At 46.4% G+C, this 18,672-nt stretch overlaps 6 protein-coding genes across 6 annotated transcripts; 4 read left to right on the top strand and 2 right to left on the bottom strand.

Moving 5' to 3' along the window:
- Window positions 1-1,930: 1,930 nt before the first annotated feature.
- LY89DRAFT_617218 (uridine kinase) lies at window positions 1,931-4,530 on the bottom strand. Its single transcript, XM_018210792.1, has 10 exons — window positions 4,326-4,530; window positions 4,062-4,173; window positions 3,883-4,010; window positions 3,659-3,803; window positions 3,563-3,605; window positions 3,447-3,517; window positions 3,329-3,371; window positions 3,232-3,273; window positions 2,948-3,179; window positions 1,931-2,897 (listed from the first exon to the last, which is right to left on the bottom strand). The coding sequence occupies exons 1-10, from the start codon at window positions 4,367-4,369 to the stop codon at window positions 2,414-2,416; spliced, it is 1,344 nt and encodes a 447-aa protein (XP_018070529.1). The 5' UTR covers window positions 4,370-4,530; the 3' UTR covers window positions 1,931-2,413.
- A 307-nt stretch (window positions 4,531-4,837) lies between these two features.
- LY89DRAFT_586798 (putative NADH dehydrogenase) lies at window positions 4,838-8,646 on the top strand (the record flags this gene model as incomplete). Its single annotated transcript, XM_018209389.1, has 5 exons — window positions 4,838-4,939; window positions 5,136-5,354; window positions 5,602-5,914; window positions 6,171-6,178; window positions 6,532-8,646. Coding segments are annotated over 5 exons (2,757 nt in total), but the record flags the coding sequence as incomplete, so codon positions are not given.
- Window positions 8,647-9,470: 824 nt separating this feature from the next.
- LY89DRAFT_685209 (uncharacterized protein) lies at window positions 9,471-11,761 on the top strand. The gene has a single exon (XM_018215041.1). It carries the CDS (start codon window positions 9,495-9,497, stop codon window positions 11,694-11,696), a length of 2,202 nt encoding a protein of 733 aa, XP_018070527.1. The 5' UTR covers window positions 9,471-9,494; the 3' UTR covers window positions 11,697-11,761.
- Window positions 11,762-12,056: 295 nt separating this feature from the next.
- Window positions 12,057-13,540, top strand: LY89DRAFT_617209 (S1/P1 nuclease-like protein). The gene is made up of 5 exons (XM_018210791.1): window positions 12,057-12,540; window positions 12,589-12,645; window positions 12,694-12,824; window positions 12,902-13,198; window positions 13,252-13,540. The coding sequence occupies exons 1-5, from the start codon at window positions 12,199-12,201 to the stop codon at window positions 13,313-13,315; spliced, it is 891 nt and encodes a 296-aa protein (XP_018070526.1). The 5' UTR covers window positions 12,057-12,198; the 3' UTR covers window positions 13,316-13,540.
- LY89DRAFT_646584 (class I glutamine amidotransferase-like protein) lies at window positions 13,502-14,704 on the bottom strand. Its single transcript, XM_018211929.1, has 2 exons — window positions 14,019-14,704; window positions 13,502-13,964 (listed from the first exon to the last, which is right to left on the bottom strand). Exons 1-2 carry the CDS (start codon window positions 14,481-14,483, stop codon window positions 13,674-13,676), a joined length of 756 nt encoding a protein of 251 aa, XP_018070525.1. The 5' UTR covers window positions 14,484-14,704; the 3' UTR covers window positions 13,502-13,673.
- Window positions 14,705-14,857: 153 nt separating this feature from the next.
- Window positions 14,858-17,336, top strand: LY89DRAFT_617204 (MFS general substrate transporter). Its single transcript, XM_018210790.1, has 3 exons — window positions 14,858-16,341; window positions 16,392-17,051; window positions 17,108-17,336. The coding sequence occupies exons 1-3, from the start codon at window positions 15,280-15,282 to the stop codon at window positions 17,294-17,296; spliced, it is 1,911 nt and encodes a 636-aa protein (XP_018070524.1). The 5' UTR covers window positions 14,858-15,279; the 3' UTR covers window positions 17,297-17,336.
- Window positions 17,337-18,672: the final 1,336 nt, after the last annotated feature.

Below are 18,672 nucleotides of genomic sequence, written 5' to 3'. Positions count from 1 at the left end.
ACTGGAACACTTGGAGTTATGGGGAGGTGTCCAGTAGGATGAGATGATGGACCTTGGGTAGTAGGAGGGGAAATTGGGGGAGACGCCAAACCAGAATTTATTTTCGATCCTAATAAAGAAATGTTAGCGACAGGTCTGTAAATAAGCGACCCAGTTTCGAGTGACGGTTTGGCCGGAGCATTCGAGAAAGTAGGCAATCTTGGTGGAGGAAATGAATCCGAAAGGGCATTTGTTGCTGAGGCGTGGCTTAATGATGGTATGACATTTCCCCATGATTGGGTTTTGAGTGATGGTTTGGAGGGTGCTTTCGAGAAAGTGGGTAAGCTCGTAGGAGGAATCGAATTTGAAAGGACATTTGACACCGAGGCGTGGCCGACGGATGGTATCACATTCCCTAGTGATCGAGTTTCGAGTGACGGCTCGGCTAGGCCGGTCGAGAAAGTGGGCAATTTCTGGGGAGAGATAGGAATCGACGGTGATGAGTGGCCATTTGAAGCATGACCGACCGAAGGTGCCATGTTCTGTCCCGACCTAGTCTCAAGTGAGGGTTTGGCGGGAATGTTCGACTGAGTGTGAACATTTACGATACTTGACTGGAGTGGGCTCGTAAGGATCCTTGAGAAAGATGAATGGCCGTTCGAAGCTTGTCCCAGAGAAGATACCACGTTCGGTGTTGATCTGGTTTCGAGCGAAGGGTGAGGCGGGATACCGTTAGAATGAACAGGAAAATTCGTGTTACTTTGAAGTGCAATTGGATTTGTCGTAACCTTTGACCCTGGGTAGTTGTAGGATTCGTGTCTTAGGGATGGCACCACATTTCCCAGTGATCGCGGTTCGATTGACGGCTTCGTGGGAATGTTGTTCGAATAGGGAGGCAGATTGGTGTAGCCTGGTAGAACTCCTGGTTTTGTGAACGCCGGCGCCGATACGTGTCCTTGGCTGCTTGATAGATGTGCGATTCCTCCAGATCGAGTGTTGACCTGCGAAACAGGCTCACTGCTGTATTGGCTGGGAAGATTGGTTGCACCCGGATTATGATTCAGTGATTTCGGTGAAGAACCACCAAAAGATACAATAGGAAATGGCTTCCACTCAGCTGGAAGACCATTTGCCCAGGACGCTACTTCGTCGGGCACCGGGAAGCTGACACTGCCCGCGGCAATAGATTCACAGGAGCTATATGAAGCGCTCTCGGACAGGCCTTGAATCCAAGATTTGACAGAAGGCACATCTGGTATCCAAGTCCACGCTCTTGGAAGAAGAGGAGAAGCGGTCTGCTTTGAAGGAGCTTCAGCTGGGGTGGTAGGCTGAAATTCATTCACCCAAGACTTAACATCGGAAGCGAAATGACCTTCAAAAGACTTCACCACGCCAAAGACCGAGGCACGTCCGTCGCTATCTTTAAGTTCTGACTCAAGACCATGAAGCCATTCACCAGCAGAATCCCATATTCCCGGTTCGGCTGAGGATGATGGTTCTGTGATTTGAAGTGTAGGTTCATTCGAGTCGACATTGCCGGATTTGAGAACATCGTTTGGGATTTGAGAAGCGGTTGTGTCAAGGTTTTCAGCAGTAGCAGTAGGTACCAGCTCTGTCATCAAAGAAGCAAGATCGCCTTCAATGTGTTCAGCGACACCCAATAAATCAGACCATTCATTCTGCGTGGTTGCAGTTGGTTGTTGTTTTGGAGTTTCTGTTGATTGGGCTTGCCACGGCCATTCCCAAGCGGCAGCTCCAGAAGCGCCTGCAGCGACTGCTACAAGAACACCTCTAGAGAGGTGCATTCGGTGAGAAGAACGCAGCTCTCGAGGGGTTTCAACGCAGAAATTTTTGATTTGCAATGCAATACACAACAATAACTCGATAGAAGGTTTTCGTGACTGTGACAATGAAACGAGCAAAACTTCTCGAGGAGGTCGCCTTATAAATTCATACATAGTGATGCAATGGAAAAAAATTCGTGCTTGTTATGATGCAACTCCAACTTACCTGCTTCGCATGTCATCCTTGTCATCCTATTCTCCACGTCAACACAAGTTTTGAATCGAAGTTGACGAGTAGTATAATCTGTGGGCCCATAAATCTCAGTCAACAATCGGTTGTCTCGCTAATCCTTCTTTAGTAGTTAGTCACCCCCTTTTCTTCTCTAGTCAAGCGACCGGTCCCGAGAAACCTTGAGTGACGTTATTTCCATTTCTCACTCGGATTTAACTCGAAAGAAAATTGCTCGAGAAATAGTAAGTCTGAGTTGTGCGACGATGGCCAATTGGTTTTAGGTCTAATCCAAGATTCTGCCGTCGGCATTTGCCAGCGTTAACCAATTGTGTGACCAGAGCTGTGAACTGCACGACGTCTTGATCCAAGCGGTCCTGCATCGTCGTTGACGGTCTCTCTTCTACCTTCACTTGTGTCATCAACATCCAAAATACCTGCGCGCTATCCATCTCTCCTCGAAGTCGGCGACCATCGTACAAACAACAATGTTGACTTCTGGGAATACCTTTGTCAGCCTGTTTAAGCCTAGCTTTCCAGCGAAGTAAGTAACGAAAACAATCTTCTCCTCCGGGACGCCGTGGTCAACAAGGACTTGAATGGCCATGAGAGCTGCACCTCCCGAAGACATCTGTGGATCAAGAATTAATACGTTGTCGTGTTTTTCGATATTTCCCGGGAGCTTGAGGTAATGCAATTCTGGCTCGCCCGTGCGTATGTTAGACTGTATTAGAAGACGGCCAGTTCGACAATCCGGCAATACTCGTTTCAATCCAGTCTCAAAAACAGAGCCTGCACGGAGAACAACAACGGCACTAGTCTCTCCCATCGCGACTAGACCGTGATACTTGTTACCTGCTGGCGTCTCAACAATCTTTTCCTTGAAGTAAACATTATTCATCGCGCTACAGTGGTTAGCAGATTCACAGTATGTGACTTTGCATCATACACGTACTGTTCGATCAACAATGTAGCCATCCTATCGAAATAGAAGATGAAGTCTTCCGCGGACGTGTCAATGTCTTGAATGATCGTGTTCATTCCTTTAACTTGTGAAGTCTGTTCAAGAAGGAGTACCTTAACAGAGAGAGGGTCATCTTGTGAGTTCTGGCCGAGTTTACGAAGTTCGGCTCGATGTGTTTTCGATTTCTCGATGAGTTTGCGCTCAATGTATTGTATGACCATGGCTGAAGTTTTTGGTAAGTAGCCGGCCTGTGGTGATAACGTAACCAAACTCACTTATTGCGACTCTGTTTTCCACACCGCGTGGGACGATGATATCTGGATTTAGTCAATACTAGAAATGAGATGAACTCTGAGGTCCTGATAAAATTACCTGCTACTTTTCGTTGAGGCTCAACAAAGCGTTCAAAATTTGGCTATTGGAAGTCAGCAGCTGGTCTGTCAACCTGGGATGTAAAAAGTTGAATAGAGATCTTAGCCTGCTATCATACCTTTACAAAAGAGAACCATTGTTTTATACACCCTTCAATGTCTCTTCCACGTTCGGCGACATCCCGGAGAACTAGAGTAAGTCAGGTCCTGTAGGATGTAAAATTGGGAGTCGTACTTCGTCGAGATAAGCAAGTGTCTGCATCTGCTTCACAGAATATCTAGGTAAGAAGGCGTCAGCGAAAGACTGGAGATTTGACAAGTTTGAACATACCTTCATGTCTAAAAGTCCAAGAACCCTGGGATCATACAACGCGAGAATTCCTTCTAGAATTAGGACATGGGGAGAATAGATTGAAGTTGTTTCCTTTTCCCGTGCATGTTTCGAGAACGAGTATATTGGGATCTCTGCTCTCTTGCTGACAATAAGTAAGCATCTGGAGTATTGAAACCGTACTACATCGAGTGGTATATGAACAAGGCAATTATGAGACGTACCCTGCCTTGAGTTCACGTAACCGATCAACTAAGACATCAAAGTCTATGGCTTCTGGAGAATCGAAGTCATATTCATTTCTGAAGGCTTTATGGGATCCTTCTTCATCAAGCGTCTTGTAAAAGGAATCCTAGACACAACATTTAGCAGTAAGAACAATATAGGTAAGGTGAACTGGTACCATGGAGAGAATAACCACCCATGGTAAATTCAATTTCGATACAATCGCATGAGATAGCGTAGATTTACCTGATCCCGAAGAACCAGCAATACCAATAATACTAACGTCGGCCCTGTCGCAGAAAAAGTGAGCCAGTAAATCGTAAAAAGAGGTAGGCACGTGAGTGTATCCAAGAAAGAAACACGGGTAAGTGTGCTTGATGTAGTCATGAGACACACCCAATTCGATGACCAGAATCATGGAGCTCAAACAATTGGCACTTACCATGGGGGAGAGTAGTGAGCTCTCTTGCTCACTATATCGGTCATTATCAAAATTTGAAGCGCCGACCTCCGTCGAGATGGACAGGATTTGACACTGGAATTATGTGTGTGCAACCCGCGAGTCAGGATCAAGAGGACGATGACTTGAGAAATTGCAAGAAATCATAACATAGCATGTTCCAAAATGAGTGAATGGAGATCCATTACTAAAGAGCACGAATAGGATCTTGGAGAGCCTCGAGGTTCGAGTTTAGTAGCTGACTATCACGTGTCGTGAGTCTAGTACTATTCAGGTTAGAGCCCGAAGGAAGCTCTGTGGATACCTCGATTGAAAACTGCAACACACACCCTTTCTCTTCCACAAACCATCCTTTGAGATCGACTACAGGCGCAGTGCTGGACACTCCAGCCTCCATGAACCACTATTCATGACAGAAACAGCTTAGATAGTCGCCTCGAGTATGGTTAGTACCACTCTCTCATATTTCCATGCCCAGCTGACGCCTCCAGGCTTCTTCAACTGCTTCCACAGCCACACCTCTGCGACATGCTTTCGAGAGACGCGCAGAGGATGTCAAGCCGCTGAAAAGGTACGATTCTTCCAATATATTCCAAGTCGCTCCTGCTGTCCTTGCCGGTTTCGAATACTCGAGCTGCACGACTGCCTTCACCTTTACATGATGACTTTTATCAACTGGGAATCTCTCCTAAAAATTACGCATGCGGAGAACTATTTAGTTGTTTATCTGATTGAGACCTTGCGAGCGATTCATTCTTCTCCATTGCTATTATGGATCATCAAACTACACAGCTAACTGTGGCATCCATCGATAGTGACATAAATGCTCTCATCTTCGATTATCTCAACACCGAAGGTTATCCTTCTGCGGCAGCCAAGTTCTCAAAGGAAGCAAACCTCAAGCCGCAGCAAGGGGAGGAGTCCTTACTGGCGCGACGACAAATAATACAATCAATACATGCTGGGGAGATCCAAGAAGCTATTGAAGCTCTCAACGATCTCGAACCTCAGGTCAGTCTATCCAGCATCTTCCTGATTTCCTCCTGCGATGATTAGACACGAGTTTCATGCACCACTCATATAGCCTTCGGGTCGGTGATGAGAAAAAATACCTTCAGTCCTCAGAATGAGCAAGAACAACAAAACAAATTGAGAGTGCATACAACAGAGAAGAAAGTATACTGACACTTGCTGTTTCAAGGTTCTTGACAACAATCCATCATTACACTTCGCCCTTCTTCGACTACAACTTGTTGAGCTCATTCGAACCTGCAACGCAACACCTGGAGGTGATATTACTCCAGCGTTGGCTTTCGCGACAACTCAACTGGCACCTCGTGCACCCACCAACAAGGAGTTTATGGAAGATTTAGAAAGGACCATGGCACTTCTAGTCTTCCCTTCGGATACCCTCGAGGCACCTCTCGCTGCTCTTCTTAAGCCAACCCTCCGCCGGGAAGTTGCAGACAGGGTCAATAAGGCTATACTGAGTTCGCAAAACAATCGACGGGATGCGGCTATCAGAAGTCTTGTGCGCCTGAGAGCCTGGGCTGAGGATACAGCGAGACAAAGTAAGAAAGACCTCCCGGGTCGTATAGAGCTTGGATTAGATGGAGAGGAGGCTAGCGACGGACAAGAAAATGGCCATGAACCAATGATCACATGAGTTGAATGATAGGGCGCGTGGATTATCACTGTAACTCATTTGGCGTTGGGTTCATGAACGGCTGGCGTTTGGGATGCAATCTTTTATCTACGCCGGATGGCATGGAGTTCAATGGAAGATTCGGGATGATGAGGCTGAACGGACGGACACTTGGGATGGAGTTGTTGGCGTTTATGCTGCTGACACTTCTGATGTGTGAACCGTGTCGATCACATGCAAGCAAGCTGCAATGAGCCTAACACTTACAATTATTGGATTTCAATCAATTGACTCTTTGATTTGACAAGAACACTGCTTTTGTCAAAGTGAACTTTCGCTTGGTTTGACTCCATGCATGCAAATATTTTTTCTTCCCGGGGTGGGCCTGCAGCCGTGAGATCCGCGTGTCGTCACTCAAGCTTGGATAAGTGATAAGAAGAGCTTGGAACTCAATTCACTTTCCCACCTACAATATTCTCCTAGTAACCGCGCTCGCTTTGACAACGACCCAAAATTGTTTTGAACATGCTCTACCATCATTAGTCCACATATCCCCGAAATAGGCAATCAATTGGTGCAATGCTCCGGCGGCAACCCGTGGGGTACATTGCGCGGTTTGCGAGGGCAGAACCTGCAAGGACCACAGCTCATACTTCCAGACCAGCAAGTGTATCGTACATATTAGCAAGCTCAAGATCATATACCTTCCCCAGTCGACTACTGCGAACGAAACCGGCGTTCCGCGAAGCACAATGGCGACAGCTCCTCTCCCGCGACATTATACGGTCTGTCTCAGGTAAACCTCTACCGCAGCGACGGTCGTGGGTCGTCAACTTCGTATATCGTTCTGCAGCATGGCTAGGGGGCTCAATCACCATTCTTGGAGTCGGTGTGGTAGCGTTCTTCCTCTACGATGCTTCAACTTATCGGGAGGATCTTTCATACAGAGATATACAAGTCTCTGAAATAGCGTTAAGCCCTCGAAGAGGTGGTCCGAAGAACCTGCCAATTGCAGAAGTTCAAATTGACGATGATGACTGCTTGGAAATGCAAAAGCAGAAGGATAAGCCCAAACTAGTTGTACTTGGAGGTGGATGGGGGAGCGTTGCGCTGCTCAAGACACTCAATCCTGAAGAATACCATGTCACACTGGTCTCACCGACGAATTACTTTCTATTCACGCCAATGCTCCCCTCGGCCACTGTTGGCACGCTCGAGTTTCGATCCTTAGTTGAACCTATTAGACGAATAGTGAGCCGCGTCCGAGGGCACTTCATTCGAGCACAAGCAGATAGCATTGAGTTTTCTGAGAAGTTGGTGGAGGTGTCCCAAAAGGACAAACATGGCAACGAGGTCCGATTCTACCTGCCTTATGATAAGCTTGTCATTGGTGTTGGGTCTACCACGAATCCTCACGGCGTCAAAGGACTGGAGAACTGTCACTTCCTCAAGGACATTGATGACGCACAGAAGATCAGGAACCATATCTTGACGAATCTAGAGTATGCATGTCTTCCCACCACGTTGGACGAGGAGAGAAGGCGACTGCTCTCCTTTGTCGTATGCGGTGGAGGACCTACAGGTGTGGAGTTCGCTGCTGAATTGTTTGATCTACTCAACGAGGATCTCACTTCACACTTTCCTAAGCTCTTACGAAACGAAATCTCCGTGCATCTCATTCAAAGTCGAGGACATATTCTGAATACTTATGACGAGGCTGTCTCGAAGTATGCCGAAGACCGTTTCAGCCGTGACGAGGTTGACATTCTCACAAATTCCCGAGTGAAAGAAGTGACTCCTGAGAAGATCTTCTTTACTCAAAAGGGAGAAGCCGGAGAGACTATTACGAAAGAATTGCCAATGGGATTTTGTCTTTGGTCAACTGGTGTTTCTCAGACTGAGTTCTGTCAAAAAGTCGCAACCGCGCTTGGATCGTCCCAGACGAACCGACACGCTCTGGAGACAGATACCCATCTTCGACTCAATGGCACTCCGCTTGGAGATGTATACGCTATTGGAGACTGTGCCACAGTGCAGAACAACGTGGCAGACCACCTCGTCACATTCCTTCGTACTCTAGCTTGGGAGAAGGGCAACGACCCTGAGACTATGCACATCACTTTCAGCGAATGGCGTGAAGTTGCTCAGAAAGTCCGAAAACGCTTTCCTCAAGCAGCAGATCATTTAAAGCGGCTAGACAAGCTCTTTGCAGCATATGACAAGGATCAATCTGGTACTCTTGACTTCGGAGAAATGCGCGAGCTCCTGATGCAAATTGACAGCAAATTGACCTCTTTACCAGCAACGGCCCAGCGCGCACATCAACAGGGTCAATATCTGGGCCACAAGTTCAACAAGATGGCTAGAGCAGCGCCTGGACTACGAGTTAATGATGTCCGAGATGGTGACTTAGATGAGGCCGTTTACAAGGCTTTCGAATATCACCATCTCGGAAGTCTAGCTTATATAGGCAATTCGGCAGTTTTCGACTGGGGCGGTGGATGGAATTTTGCTGGGGGTCTCTGGGCTGTGTATGCTTGGCGAAGTGTGTATTTTGCCCAGAGCGTGAGTCTGAGAACGAGAATTCTGTTAGCCATGGATTGGGCGAAGAGAGCGTTGTTCGGGAGAGGTAAGTTTCTGTCTGCGCAAAATAATTGAGAATACACTAACTCATAAACAGATCTCATGAACTGGTAGATGTCGGGTACATCTGATGGTATGGAACAGTCGGAGACGGATGGCGTTGTGAGGAGATGAGCCTTTTACAAGAGTAGAGCAGATAGAGAAGATCGATTAGTTTGTACATGAAATCCCACGATACCAGTCTTATTCATTTTAGTGTCGAGGAGTCGTGATTGTCTTTGGGACATTATACAAACTATCCAAGCTTTGAGCTCATACTAGGAGCATGAGACATTGATGAAGATGATGATGAAAGAATGGAATGCCTTTATGCCTTCGTGTCGATGAAGTCTAAAGATGTTTTAAACATTATTGGCCATCCAATCCCTTAATTTCGGGCACGTCCAGAAAATGTTCAGTTTAACGAGAGGAATTATATCCCCCCCCCTAAACAAAAGAAGGTGGAGACTTTTTCAAGAATTGCAACTGTTGAATGGCTGGAAGCCTGGTCAGCCTCTTTGCACAGACCAGAATATCAAGCCAGGGAGTAGGTTTAGCCCTTGCTCTCGCTACTCACAGAGCCAAAAGTGATCTGTGTACCTGATCCAGGGTGTCAATAGAAGGTTCAAGAAGTCTTATAGCCTTGCTGGCTCTAAATCTTTCACAATTCCTATTGCTTGAAGCCCTTGTCTGTAGTGGCAAAATATCTCCACCATCTTTTGTTTAAGGGGGGGGATAGTAAGACCATGTGGGTGATTGAAATGGGTAGATGTGGATCTAACCAGTTTTTATCAGGCGGTGGCAGAATAACTACCATAGAATCCATTCAATCGACAAGGCTCAAATCTCTGTGATTATATGAAAAATTCCCACGTCACAATAAAATGGTCGTAGGCAGGGCATTACGAGCAACAGGATGTGCCGCCTGCCGATTAACTTTACTGCGAAGCTTTACATCGTTGGCAGGCCCCTCAATTCGAATTCGGCAACCTACAAGGTTCTCCCGATGTACAACGCAACCTCGACAGCTTAGATACTCCTCTCATGTAGGACGGAACGATGAAAGCCCAAGAACAAATGAATATCATGAGGGTGGCAGAGTGGTTGAGGAGAAAGATGAGGAGGACGAATTAGATGGTGATTTGGAATTCACCGAAGATATAGAAGACAAGCAAGTCTCTGCCATACCTTGGTACCTCCAGGTCGAGTCGCCTCACAGAGCTCCGAGGCCTCTGTCCGAACGACAGCTCATACCCGAATTACCAGAACTTCCACCTCCGATATTGGCGCCACTGATGCAGCAAGTATCAATTGATCTTGGCCTCGATGATCTGAAATTGCTCGATCTCCGAAAACTCGATCCTCCTCCAGCTTTAGGAGCCAATCTATTGATGCTAATCGGTACTGCTCGCAGCGAAAAACATCTCCACGTATCCGCAGATCGCCTGTGCAGATGGCTTAGGAGCACATACAAACTGAAACCTGATGTGGATGGATTATTAGGAAGGAATGAGCTAAAGCTCAAACTGAAGAGGAAGGCGAAAAGAGCAAAGCTTATGGGAAGTTCTGTTGACGACAGCCAAGATGATGGAGTCAGAACAGGCTGGGTCTGTGTCGACGTCGGCGTGGTAGATGAGGCCGAAGGAGTTGAGGAGTCTGCTCCGATCAGAGACTTTGTTGGGTTTGGTCGGAGGACAGAAGGCGTTAGGATTGTGGTACAAATGCTCACAGAGGAGAAAAGAGAAGAAATAAACCTGGAAAGACTGTGGACTGGAATTCTCGAGCGCGGAACCCCAAAAGATATTGAGGAAGGCCAAGATCTTGATTCCAGCGAAACAACTCAACAATACTTTCCAATCTCGGCAAGCCCCTCGGATCGAAATTCTGCATCCAGTTCAGGACAAAATCGAAGTTACCACACCTCAGCACGTCGTCTCGCCGCAGACGTGGAAGCACGCTCAGGGCCAGGCCCGCGTTCTACTTTCCAGCCAACTACAGCAAGTCCCTTTGAGAAGTTTGACTTGCAGTCAATTCAAGATGCTATTATGCAGGATCTTGCCTTGGGGAACTACAACAAGATCAAGAATGATGTGATTCGGTACAGTCAAAGTGTTCCAGAACTGCAGAAGGACGGCTGGAGACCATTCTTGTTGCATAGTCTACAATCCCATTTGGAGAGTGTACCAGCAGAAGAAGCACTCAAAATGCTAGGCACTGGTGATTCAGACCGCAGCTCTACTCCATTTCTCGTGTGCTTTTATGAGACATTATCGCCCATCTACGTCTCAGAGGCTGAGGCAGAAATTCTGATCTGGTTATCCTGTTTTGCCCAAGAAATAGGCCATCCTGGTTACGAGTACTTCAGACTTTTGGAGCTCTTGGATCAATTTCAAGTTTCCGGAGTGCAGATCTCCTTGTCATCCTACAGACGTCTTCTCCGTGCTATATTGACTCCGCCTCGAGGTCAGGATTTCTATCACGGCGCTTCACACGCCGCCTTAGAAGCGGCTACTGGTATAATTCAAACGATGCACGATCAAGGTTTTGACATCCTTTCGGAAGACCTACTTATCGAACTGCAAGAGCTTACGATGCCCGATCCGCTAACAGTCGTGCCCGAGCACAAGATCTATACAGATCCGGAAGAAACATTCGATCTGCCTAGCTTACCAATGCCTCCCATCTCACAACGGTTCCACGTTCTTCTAGTCCAGTTGAATTTACCCCTCTTTCGAGATGACTCCAGAATGCGGCTGATGGACCTTTATGCTAATCGACAATATTGGCAACAGTTCTGGGAGATATTTAGAATGGCCCCTCGTCAGAACAAACCTCAGTCAGCGTCTATGTACGCTTTCATGTTGTTTCAGGTTGCTCAAACCAAACATCAAAAAGCATGCATGACTGTTCTACGGACTTGGATTGTAGATCTCCAGCAGGAAGATCCACCCATAGAGCTTACAGGAGATGTTAGTGAGGCGCTGAAGGCTTGTCTTCTGGTCGCCGATCCCCATGTTGAGAAAGATGCGAATGACAATCTGGAAGCTAGAGGAGAGTGGATATCTTTATGGCGACGTTGTCAATAAACACCGTCGATATGCCTATGTACAAGTAAATATGTAACAAGACCATGTCCCGAATGTATATGGACCAAGATGAGCATTTCATTCCTGCATGCCATGTGATCGATAACAGGACCTAGCTTACTTTAGAGTACCAAGCTTGTAGAAATTTTGAATAGCACTTGAAGACTTTAGCTTGTAAGACAAGTCTCGAATGGACTTTGAATGTTTGGTTACAGAGAAACAAGGTTCGTGAACCGTGATACGGTGAAACGTGCTATCGTGGTTGGCTCCACGGGCTGGATTTGGCGCCTGCAGCATCCCCATTTGATCGACCCGACAACGAGAACCAATCAAAACATCTAAACCTCCCTGCTTCTTGTCTCACTCTTGAACATGTCAGGTTGTGTTTATACTTGATCAGCCCTACAGGTGACGACCTGCTATTTCATCTCATCTTTTATATCGCATCCATCTCATTTCCATAATTTCATTCTTCAAGTTCTATACCGCGATAAATTTCAAGATGAAGCTCGCAACTCTGAATTATCTCCATGCCCTATGCGCATTTCTTCCTACAGCGGCAGCTTGGGGATCTCTCGGTCACGAGACAGTAGCATATGTCGCCTCCAACTTTGTCGCTGCGGGGACACAAGAGTTGTTCCAGACTCTCTTGTACAATGAAACCAGTTCTTACTTGGCCAACGTTGCTACGTGGGCGGACTCGTTTCGATATACCGCGGCGGGAAGATTCTCAGCTCCTTTCCATTTCATCGATGCCGAAGATAATCCTCCAACTTCTTGTGGGGTGACGTATTCTAGGGATTGTGGGGAGAAGGGATGTGTTGTTGGTGCGATTCTGAATTATGTGCGTAGCTCTAGAGAGAAATGTAGGAAAAGTAGCTGATAAGGGTAGACGAGCCAAGTCATGAATACCACACTGGATTCCTACACCCGGAATATGGCTGCCAAGGTATGTTTTCAAACTTATTATTTAGATCTCATATACTAATATGAAAAGTTTGTCGTGCATTTTCTTGGAGATATACATCAACCTCTTCATGATGAGGGACTCGACGTTGGCGGAAACACCGTGCTGGTGACCTTTGGTGGAGTCAAGACCAACCTTCACCATGTCTGGGACACAAATATGTAAGTCTTGGATTTTCTGGTACATGCATCCCCAAATTTCCAAATGAAGTATACTGACACAAGATTTTGACGAACAGGCCAGAAAAGCTAATCGGAGGATACACTCTGACTGATGCCGAGAAGTGGGCAGAGATCTTGACGACGGCCATTACTTCTGGGATCTACCAATCTCTCGCAGCAGACTGGCTTGACGGCATTGATTTGGCGGACCCTGTGGCCACTGCTCTGGCATGGGCAGAGGAAGCAAATGCGTTCGTTTGTACGACTGTCCTGCCAAATGGTGTTGATGCGATCGATGGTCAAGAGCTTGATGGCGACTATTACCAGGCTGCTATACCAGTTATTCAGATCCAGATTGCTAGAGCAGGTTATAGGTAAGTCCAATATGCTATTGCAAGCAAGTATTGTAATTGACCCGCTTTCTTAGATTGGCTCGTTGGCTAGACCTCATTGCACAAGCTGTGAATACAGTGGGAAAGCCAGAGTTGTAGGATTACGTTATTGAAATGGCTGCCTTGTATTTGATATTTTCATGTAGCTACTTTGCTTTTGCTCTTCGGGTTATATTTTCTTCTTAGTAATCCAAGGAATATTAGAAGCTGCAATCTTTCTCTCCCTTTCTCCTTCGTGCTCTGTGCTGTGATATTTCCGAAAGGCAGTGAGAGAATGATAGCTGTAATGAATTAGTGTTGATGTTTGCTTTGCTACTTTAAATGAACAGCATTTATTTCTAACTGCAACATTGACAAAAGGACTTCGATCGATCTATCTTCAACAGTCTACGCTTCAAGTACAGCAGCAAGTCCAACATGCCAGCTCCTGTTCCGTTCAGTTCTCTTAATCTAGACTCTAGTCCTCCAAAAGAAATCTCAAAAAAGCTTCAGCTACGAGCACTCCGTCATGGTATCGATCAGCTCTGCTCGTCGTATCGTCATACATCTCCTTTCCAAACAGTCCACTTCCATGCCTAACTCTAATGATCTCCTTCATGATGTCTTCATTGAACTCTGGATGTCCCTGAACAGTAATTAACCTCTTGGCAATGTACATGCTGTGCACTTTACACTTCTCAGTGTACATCAACTCCTCGACTCCCTCAGGATACTCGAAAACAATATCTCTGTGCATCTGATGCAGAGCCTAAGCCGTCATCAGCCACCAAGTTCGGGAATTAATTGAAGGTTAAGAACTCACCACGGCAGTTTTCCCAAATATCTCCTGTCCCTTCTTCGTCAAATCCATAGCCATAACACTCGCCTCCCACCCCTCCATCCTCCCCAACTTGACACCCATCGCCCTCCCCACAATCTGATGCCCAAAACAGACCCCAATAATCCTCACTCTCCTTTGATCCAAAACCTTCTTCGTATACTCCACCAACCTCAATATCCACGGATCATCATCATACGCCGTATATTTAGATCCCGTGATTAATATCGCATCGATATTCTCCAACTCGGGATACTTGTCTCCATTAACAATATCCCAAGCCGAGAGCTCGAGTCCTTCTTTGGACGAGAGGCCGGGATAGGCGAGCTGGTCTGCGGCGGCATTCAGGAGGCTGCTGAAAATTCGCGGGTAGGCGCCGAAGCGGGAGGTGATGGTTTCCATTGGCGTGTCGCATTCTAGGACCGCTATTCGCAGGGGTAACTTAAGCATCTTGGATGGAATGGAATGAGTATTTATATAGCATCGGATAGAGGAATGGTGTTATGGAGAATAGTAATATTTGAGTGATGTGTGATCATATCTGGATGTGAGCAAAAATGGGGTTTCCGAAAGGGACATCTTGTGGCACATGCCTTTCAGCAAGATGTGGAATTGTACAACCCCAAGATTCCAATAATTCTATTGACTTCAGTGACTGTATTGGGACTTTCTCGTCATACTCAAGCGCCCAGATCCTCTATTATTGCTAACCCTAGGTAGGTGTGAACATGCATCACACACGTGATCGTGGATTCGGTCCCGGAAGCTCTTATCAGGGTTGCCAGCCGAACGGGAGTACGCGCGGCAACCTACGACCAGAAACACGAATAGACGTTCGATATGTTCTCTGGCACAAATCCTTAACAAATAATGAATTGGGTAGTCCCACAAGTCGTTTTGATAGGCCACGAAGCAGGACGTCATGGCTCGATACTATGAGACCTCCTGCGCTCTATTGCTCAAGTCTTTTCGTACTCCGTTTTTCTTTGCTTCATATATCTGCAAGCTTACACAGCTTGTCTCTTGGATTCTTATTTCCATTTACTGTTCAATGCAGTTTTATTTTTCCGCAGATATGTGAACAAGGATCACAAAACGGTCTTTTGACGTTTCAGTGACCAGATTTCTTGAGTCTGAGGCCGCGTATGACCCGTCCAGCATCCCCAAAAAGTTCTACGACACATTAGACATCCAAATCCTCAAATGATGCTTATCTACGGACCTATCTGCAGCTTTTATATCGATCATGGTCGATGAGGACGTGTCACACAACCGATCGAGTCGGTTCCAGGAGGATATCAACGAAGAGACATCATTCCTCTCCACAAGCAGTCAGGATGAAAGTAGTTACGGCACAGTATCCTCAAATACAACACTTCAAGATGACGAATCGGACGATAACGAGGCTGAGTTTGAGAATTACCTTGCAAGAGCACAAACCATCGGCCATGGAACAGAAGCCGAAGCACAGGTTGGTGCCTCTCTGCGAAATCCTCGAAAGTACAGATTCCTCCCACGAATACCTCTAGCTTTGAACTATGGGACCGTGTCCACCAATGGAAGCCACTCGAGGCCGACGTCTATCGACGAAGAAACTGAGACGGAAGAAGAGGCGGATCCGAAAAGTCGATACCTCGGCGGCGTCAGCAAACCACAATTCTGGCTTATCTTTGCGAGCTTGACGATATCATATTTTGTTTCTTGTTTCGATGGAACGATCATGGTTTCTAGCCATCCAGTCATTACCTCTTACTTCCAGAGCGCAAACAGCGCATCATGGCTCTCGACATCCTTCCTTCTTACCTCTACTGCTATACAACCTCTGTTCGGTCGACTATCGGATGCTGTTGGGCGGAAATATCCCTACATAGGTACTGTGGCTATTTTCTTGGTTGGTACGATATGGTGTGCCTCCGCTAGGAATATCACGAGCTTCATTCTGGCCAGAGGATTCTGCGGGATTGGTGCAGGAGGCATGATGGCTATAGGTGCTATTATCATCAGCGACCTCGTACCTATCGAGATTCGTGGAGCATACCAATCCTACATGAATATCGTGTTTGGGGCTGGGGCTGCGTCAGGAGCTGCGTTGGGTGGAGCCATTGCTGATAATCTTGGTTGGCAATGGGAGTTTTGGATTCAGTTGCCGTTTCTTGTCGTCTGTTTATGTCTTGCAATATGGACAATACCAAACGAACTGGGCACCGTGGAAAGTCAAGAAAAACGTCTTTGGGAAGTCATGAAATCATTCGACTACATGGGGTCAGCGTTACTCACAACTGCAATCACATTCTCCATCCTCGGGCTAGTCAGTATTACCTTTCAAATGTCCCAAAGCGTTACTAACAATCCAACCAGAACCTCGGAGGGAACATCTTCAACTGGACCCACCCATTCATCCTCTCTTGCTTCACAATTGCCACCATCTCCTTCCCCGCATTCATCCTAATCGAAACCAAAGCCAAACTCCCAATAATGCCCATCAACCTCATCAAACACAACCCCCGCGCCGGACTGATCCTCTCTAACACTATAGCTGCCATGGCCATCAACGCAATAACATTCAACCTCCCCCTCTACTTCCAAGCCGTCCTCCTCGAGACCGCCACCACCTCCGGCCTCCGTCTCATAATCCCCACCCTCGTCGCCTCGCTCATCGGCGCCGCAACTGGCTTTTTAATAACCTGGACTAAAAAGCTGAAATGGCTCTTAGTGACCGGGAACATCTTCCTCCTACTCGGCGGAATCGTACTCTCGGTCATGCATCGCGGATTACCGCCTTGGCTATACATCCTCTGTATCGTTCCCTCCAGTATCGGCCAAGGATTCATGATGCCCGCCACATTCATGGCAGTCCTCGTAGCGTCCGAACAAGTAGAACAAGCTGTTGTTACCAGCACGCTTATGCTGTGGCGATCACTTGGATTTATCTTGGGTGTTGCGATGAGTAGTCTTGTGTTACAAAACGCGTTGATTTCGAACCTTGAGCAGAATGTTACGGGGGCTGATAAGGAGAGTGTAAGTATCGTCCTACCTATTCTTTGTTGGAGGATAGAGCTGATGAAACGGAACAGATTATCCGACAAGTTCGAGAATCGGTGCAAGCGATTTCGGGGCTTGAGCCGGTGGCGAGAGAACAGGTTATAAATGCGTATTCGGCGTCGTTAAGAGCGACGTTTATCCTTGCGGCTGTGTTGGGGGCCGTGGCGGTGTTGATTACGATTCCGTTGAAGGTTCCTAGACTTGGGTATAGAAAGGGATAGATATATATAATACCAGCCGGTTATTGTAATTTGATAGTGGGTTAATTCTCCCATATCTGAGGGAGGTCAAAGTCTCTCCCTTCTTGAAAACCTCATCTCAACTGAAATATTTATTTTCTTTCGATGTTCAATCTCTGGACCGGCAGTGATCGTTTTCCGCGCATTTTGCGCTGTCTGGGCGATTTGCGCTACATGTGCGATTCGCGCGTTTTGCGCTATTCGCGCTCATTGCCACACATCGAATGTGTGTCACAACCCTCTCACTTTAAATGAAATGAATGTCTGTCCCAACATCCTGCACTTAAAATTCTCATAAGGAAATATTTCTTTCCCACATTATACACTCACCACCCACTGTCCAACAATCCCTCTCCCTCTCCCTCTCTCAAGAGGAGGAAGAAGAAGAAGTGGATAGTGGGGCTGGCGAGCCTTTCTTTATCCCAGACGATGCGGAATATCTTTATGAATAAGATTGGTTTTGTAAATTATCTTGTCCGCCTAACTTCTATATATAAGGCCGAACAAGAGGGAGAGGAGGAGGAGGACGATGATTATCTTCCTTAAACCCATACTTTCTTATCCTTTAAAGCTTTATCTTAATCTCAAACTTTACTATCAAACCCACACTTTCCCATTCCCTAAAAACTTAACACCTCAAACCCAACATTTAAACCCCACAATCTCCGACCCCCTCCCTTCCCTTCCCAGCCTTTCCCCTGACTCTAAACTCTTATACATACGCCCAATAATCCTTTTCCTATCTTAAAAATCTAATTTCTTGGCCTCTGTACTAGCAACTTAGATGAAAGCCAAGTTATCTGTGAAATAACACTGTTTTAAATTCGGACAACTAGAATTCATTAGCTGCCGAGAGAAATATAGCTAGAATTAAGAATAAACGATTAAAAGTTTGCTGTTTTCTAATATTTAGCATTTTTTTTGGTTGTTATAATGTTCGTAACGAGTTTTCTAATTCCAAGACGAAGAAGTCTTGATGCAGATTTAACAATATATTTCTTCAACTTCTCTTTATATGCCAAACATTCACTCCTCTCCAAGATTTAGCGTTTCTTTTTGTCATGATATGCGTACCGAGTTTCCTAACATTGTAAAATGAATAAGTCTTGATACGGATTCGAACAATACCTGATTTTCAACCTTTGTTTACATGTAACAGATATTTCGATATCGGAATCTTGACATGAGCATTTTCTATTTCTGTCCTTGGACTTGAGCAGTTGCTACTGTTATCCGAGCTGTTGGTGAGCTGGGCAGTGGGGCGAGCGTAGGGCGACCTGTTTCGGCTCCAAGGATTCTTTCGGAGCCAATTCCGGATCCTTATCAGGTACCCCGCCCCTTTCCAAAACTTGACACAA

The sequence above is a fragment of the Mollisia scopiformis genome (genome assembly GCF_001500285.1).
Source record: "Mollisia scopiformis unplaced genomic scaffold LY89scaffold_13, whole genome shotgun sequence".
Lineage (NCBI taxonomy): Eukaryota > Fungi > Ascomycota > Leotiomycetes > Helotiales > Mollisiaceae > Mollisia > Mollisia scopiformis.
This window is presented reverse-complemented; position numbering and strand designations above follow the sequence as displayed.

Excerpts from the sequence above, each read along its gene's own strand:
- LY89DRAFT_617209 (XM_018210791.1), top strand. The coding sequence starts at position 12,199 with ATGAAGCTCGCAACTCTGAATTATCTCCATGCCCTATGCGCATTTCTT. Across the intron at positions 12,541-12,588 it reads TTGGTGCGATTCTGAATTAT|ACGAGCCAAGTCATGAATAC; the intron begins GTGCGTAGCTCT and ends TGATAAGGGTAG. Across the intron at positions 12,825-12,901 it reads CATGTCTGGGACACAAATAT|GCCAGAAAAGCTAATCGGAG; the intron begins GTAAGTCTTGGA and ends TTTGACGAACAG.
- LY89DRAFT_617218 (XM_018210792.1), bottom strand. The coding sequence starts at position 4,369 with ATGACCGATATAGTGAGCAAGAGAGCTCACTACTCTCCCCCATG. Across the intron at positions 4,174-4,325 it reads GCTCACTACTCTCCCCCATG|GGCCGACGTTAGTATTATTG; the intron begins GTAAGTGCCAAT and ends TTTCTGCGACAG. Across the intron at positions 2,898-2,947 it reads GCTACATTGTTGATCGAACA|CGCGATGAATAATGTTTACT; the intron begins GTACGTGTATGA and ends TAACCACTGTAG.
- LY89DRAFT_685209 (XM_018215041.1), top strand. The coding sequence starts at position 9,495 with ATGGTCGTAGGCAGGGCATTACGAGCAACAGGATGTGCCGCCTGCCGA.
- LY89DRAFT_617204 (XM_018210790.1), top strand. The coding sequence starts at position 15,280 with ATGGTCGATGAGGACGTGTCACACAACCGATCGAGTCGGTTCCAGGAG. Across the intron at positions 16,342-16,391 it reads CATTCTCCATCCTCGGGCTA|AACCTCGGAGGGAACATCTT; the intron begins GTCAGTATTACC and ends CAATCCAACCAG. Across the intron at positions 17,052-17,107 it reads CGGGGGCTGATAAGGAGAGT|ATTATCCGACAAGTTCGAGA; the intron begins GTAAGTATCGTC and ends GAAACGGAACAG.
- LY89DRAFT_646584 (XM_018211929.1), bottom strand. The coding sequence starts at position 14,483 with ATGCTTAAGTTACCCCTGCGAATAGCGGTCCTAGAATGCGACACGCCA. Across the intron at positions 13,965-14,018 it reads TATTTGGGAAAACTGCCGTG|GCTCTGCATCAGATGCACAG; the intron begins GTGAGTTCTTAA and ends ATGACGGCTTAG.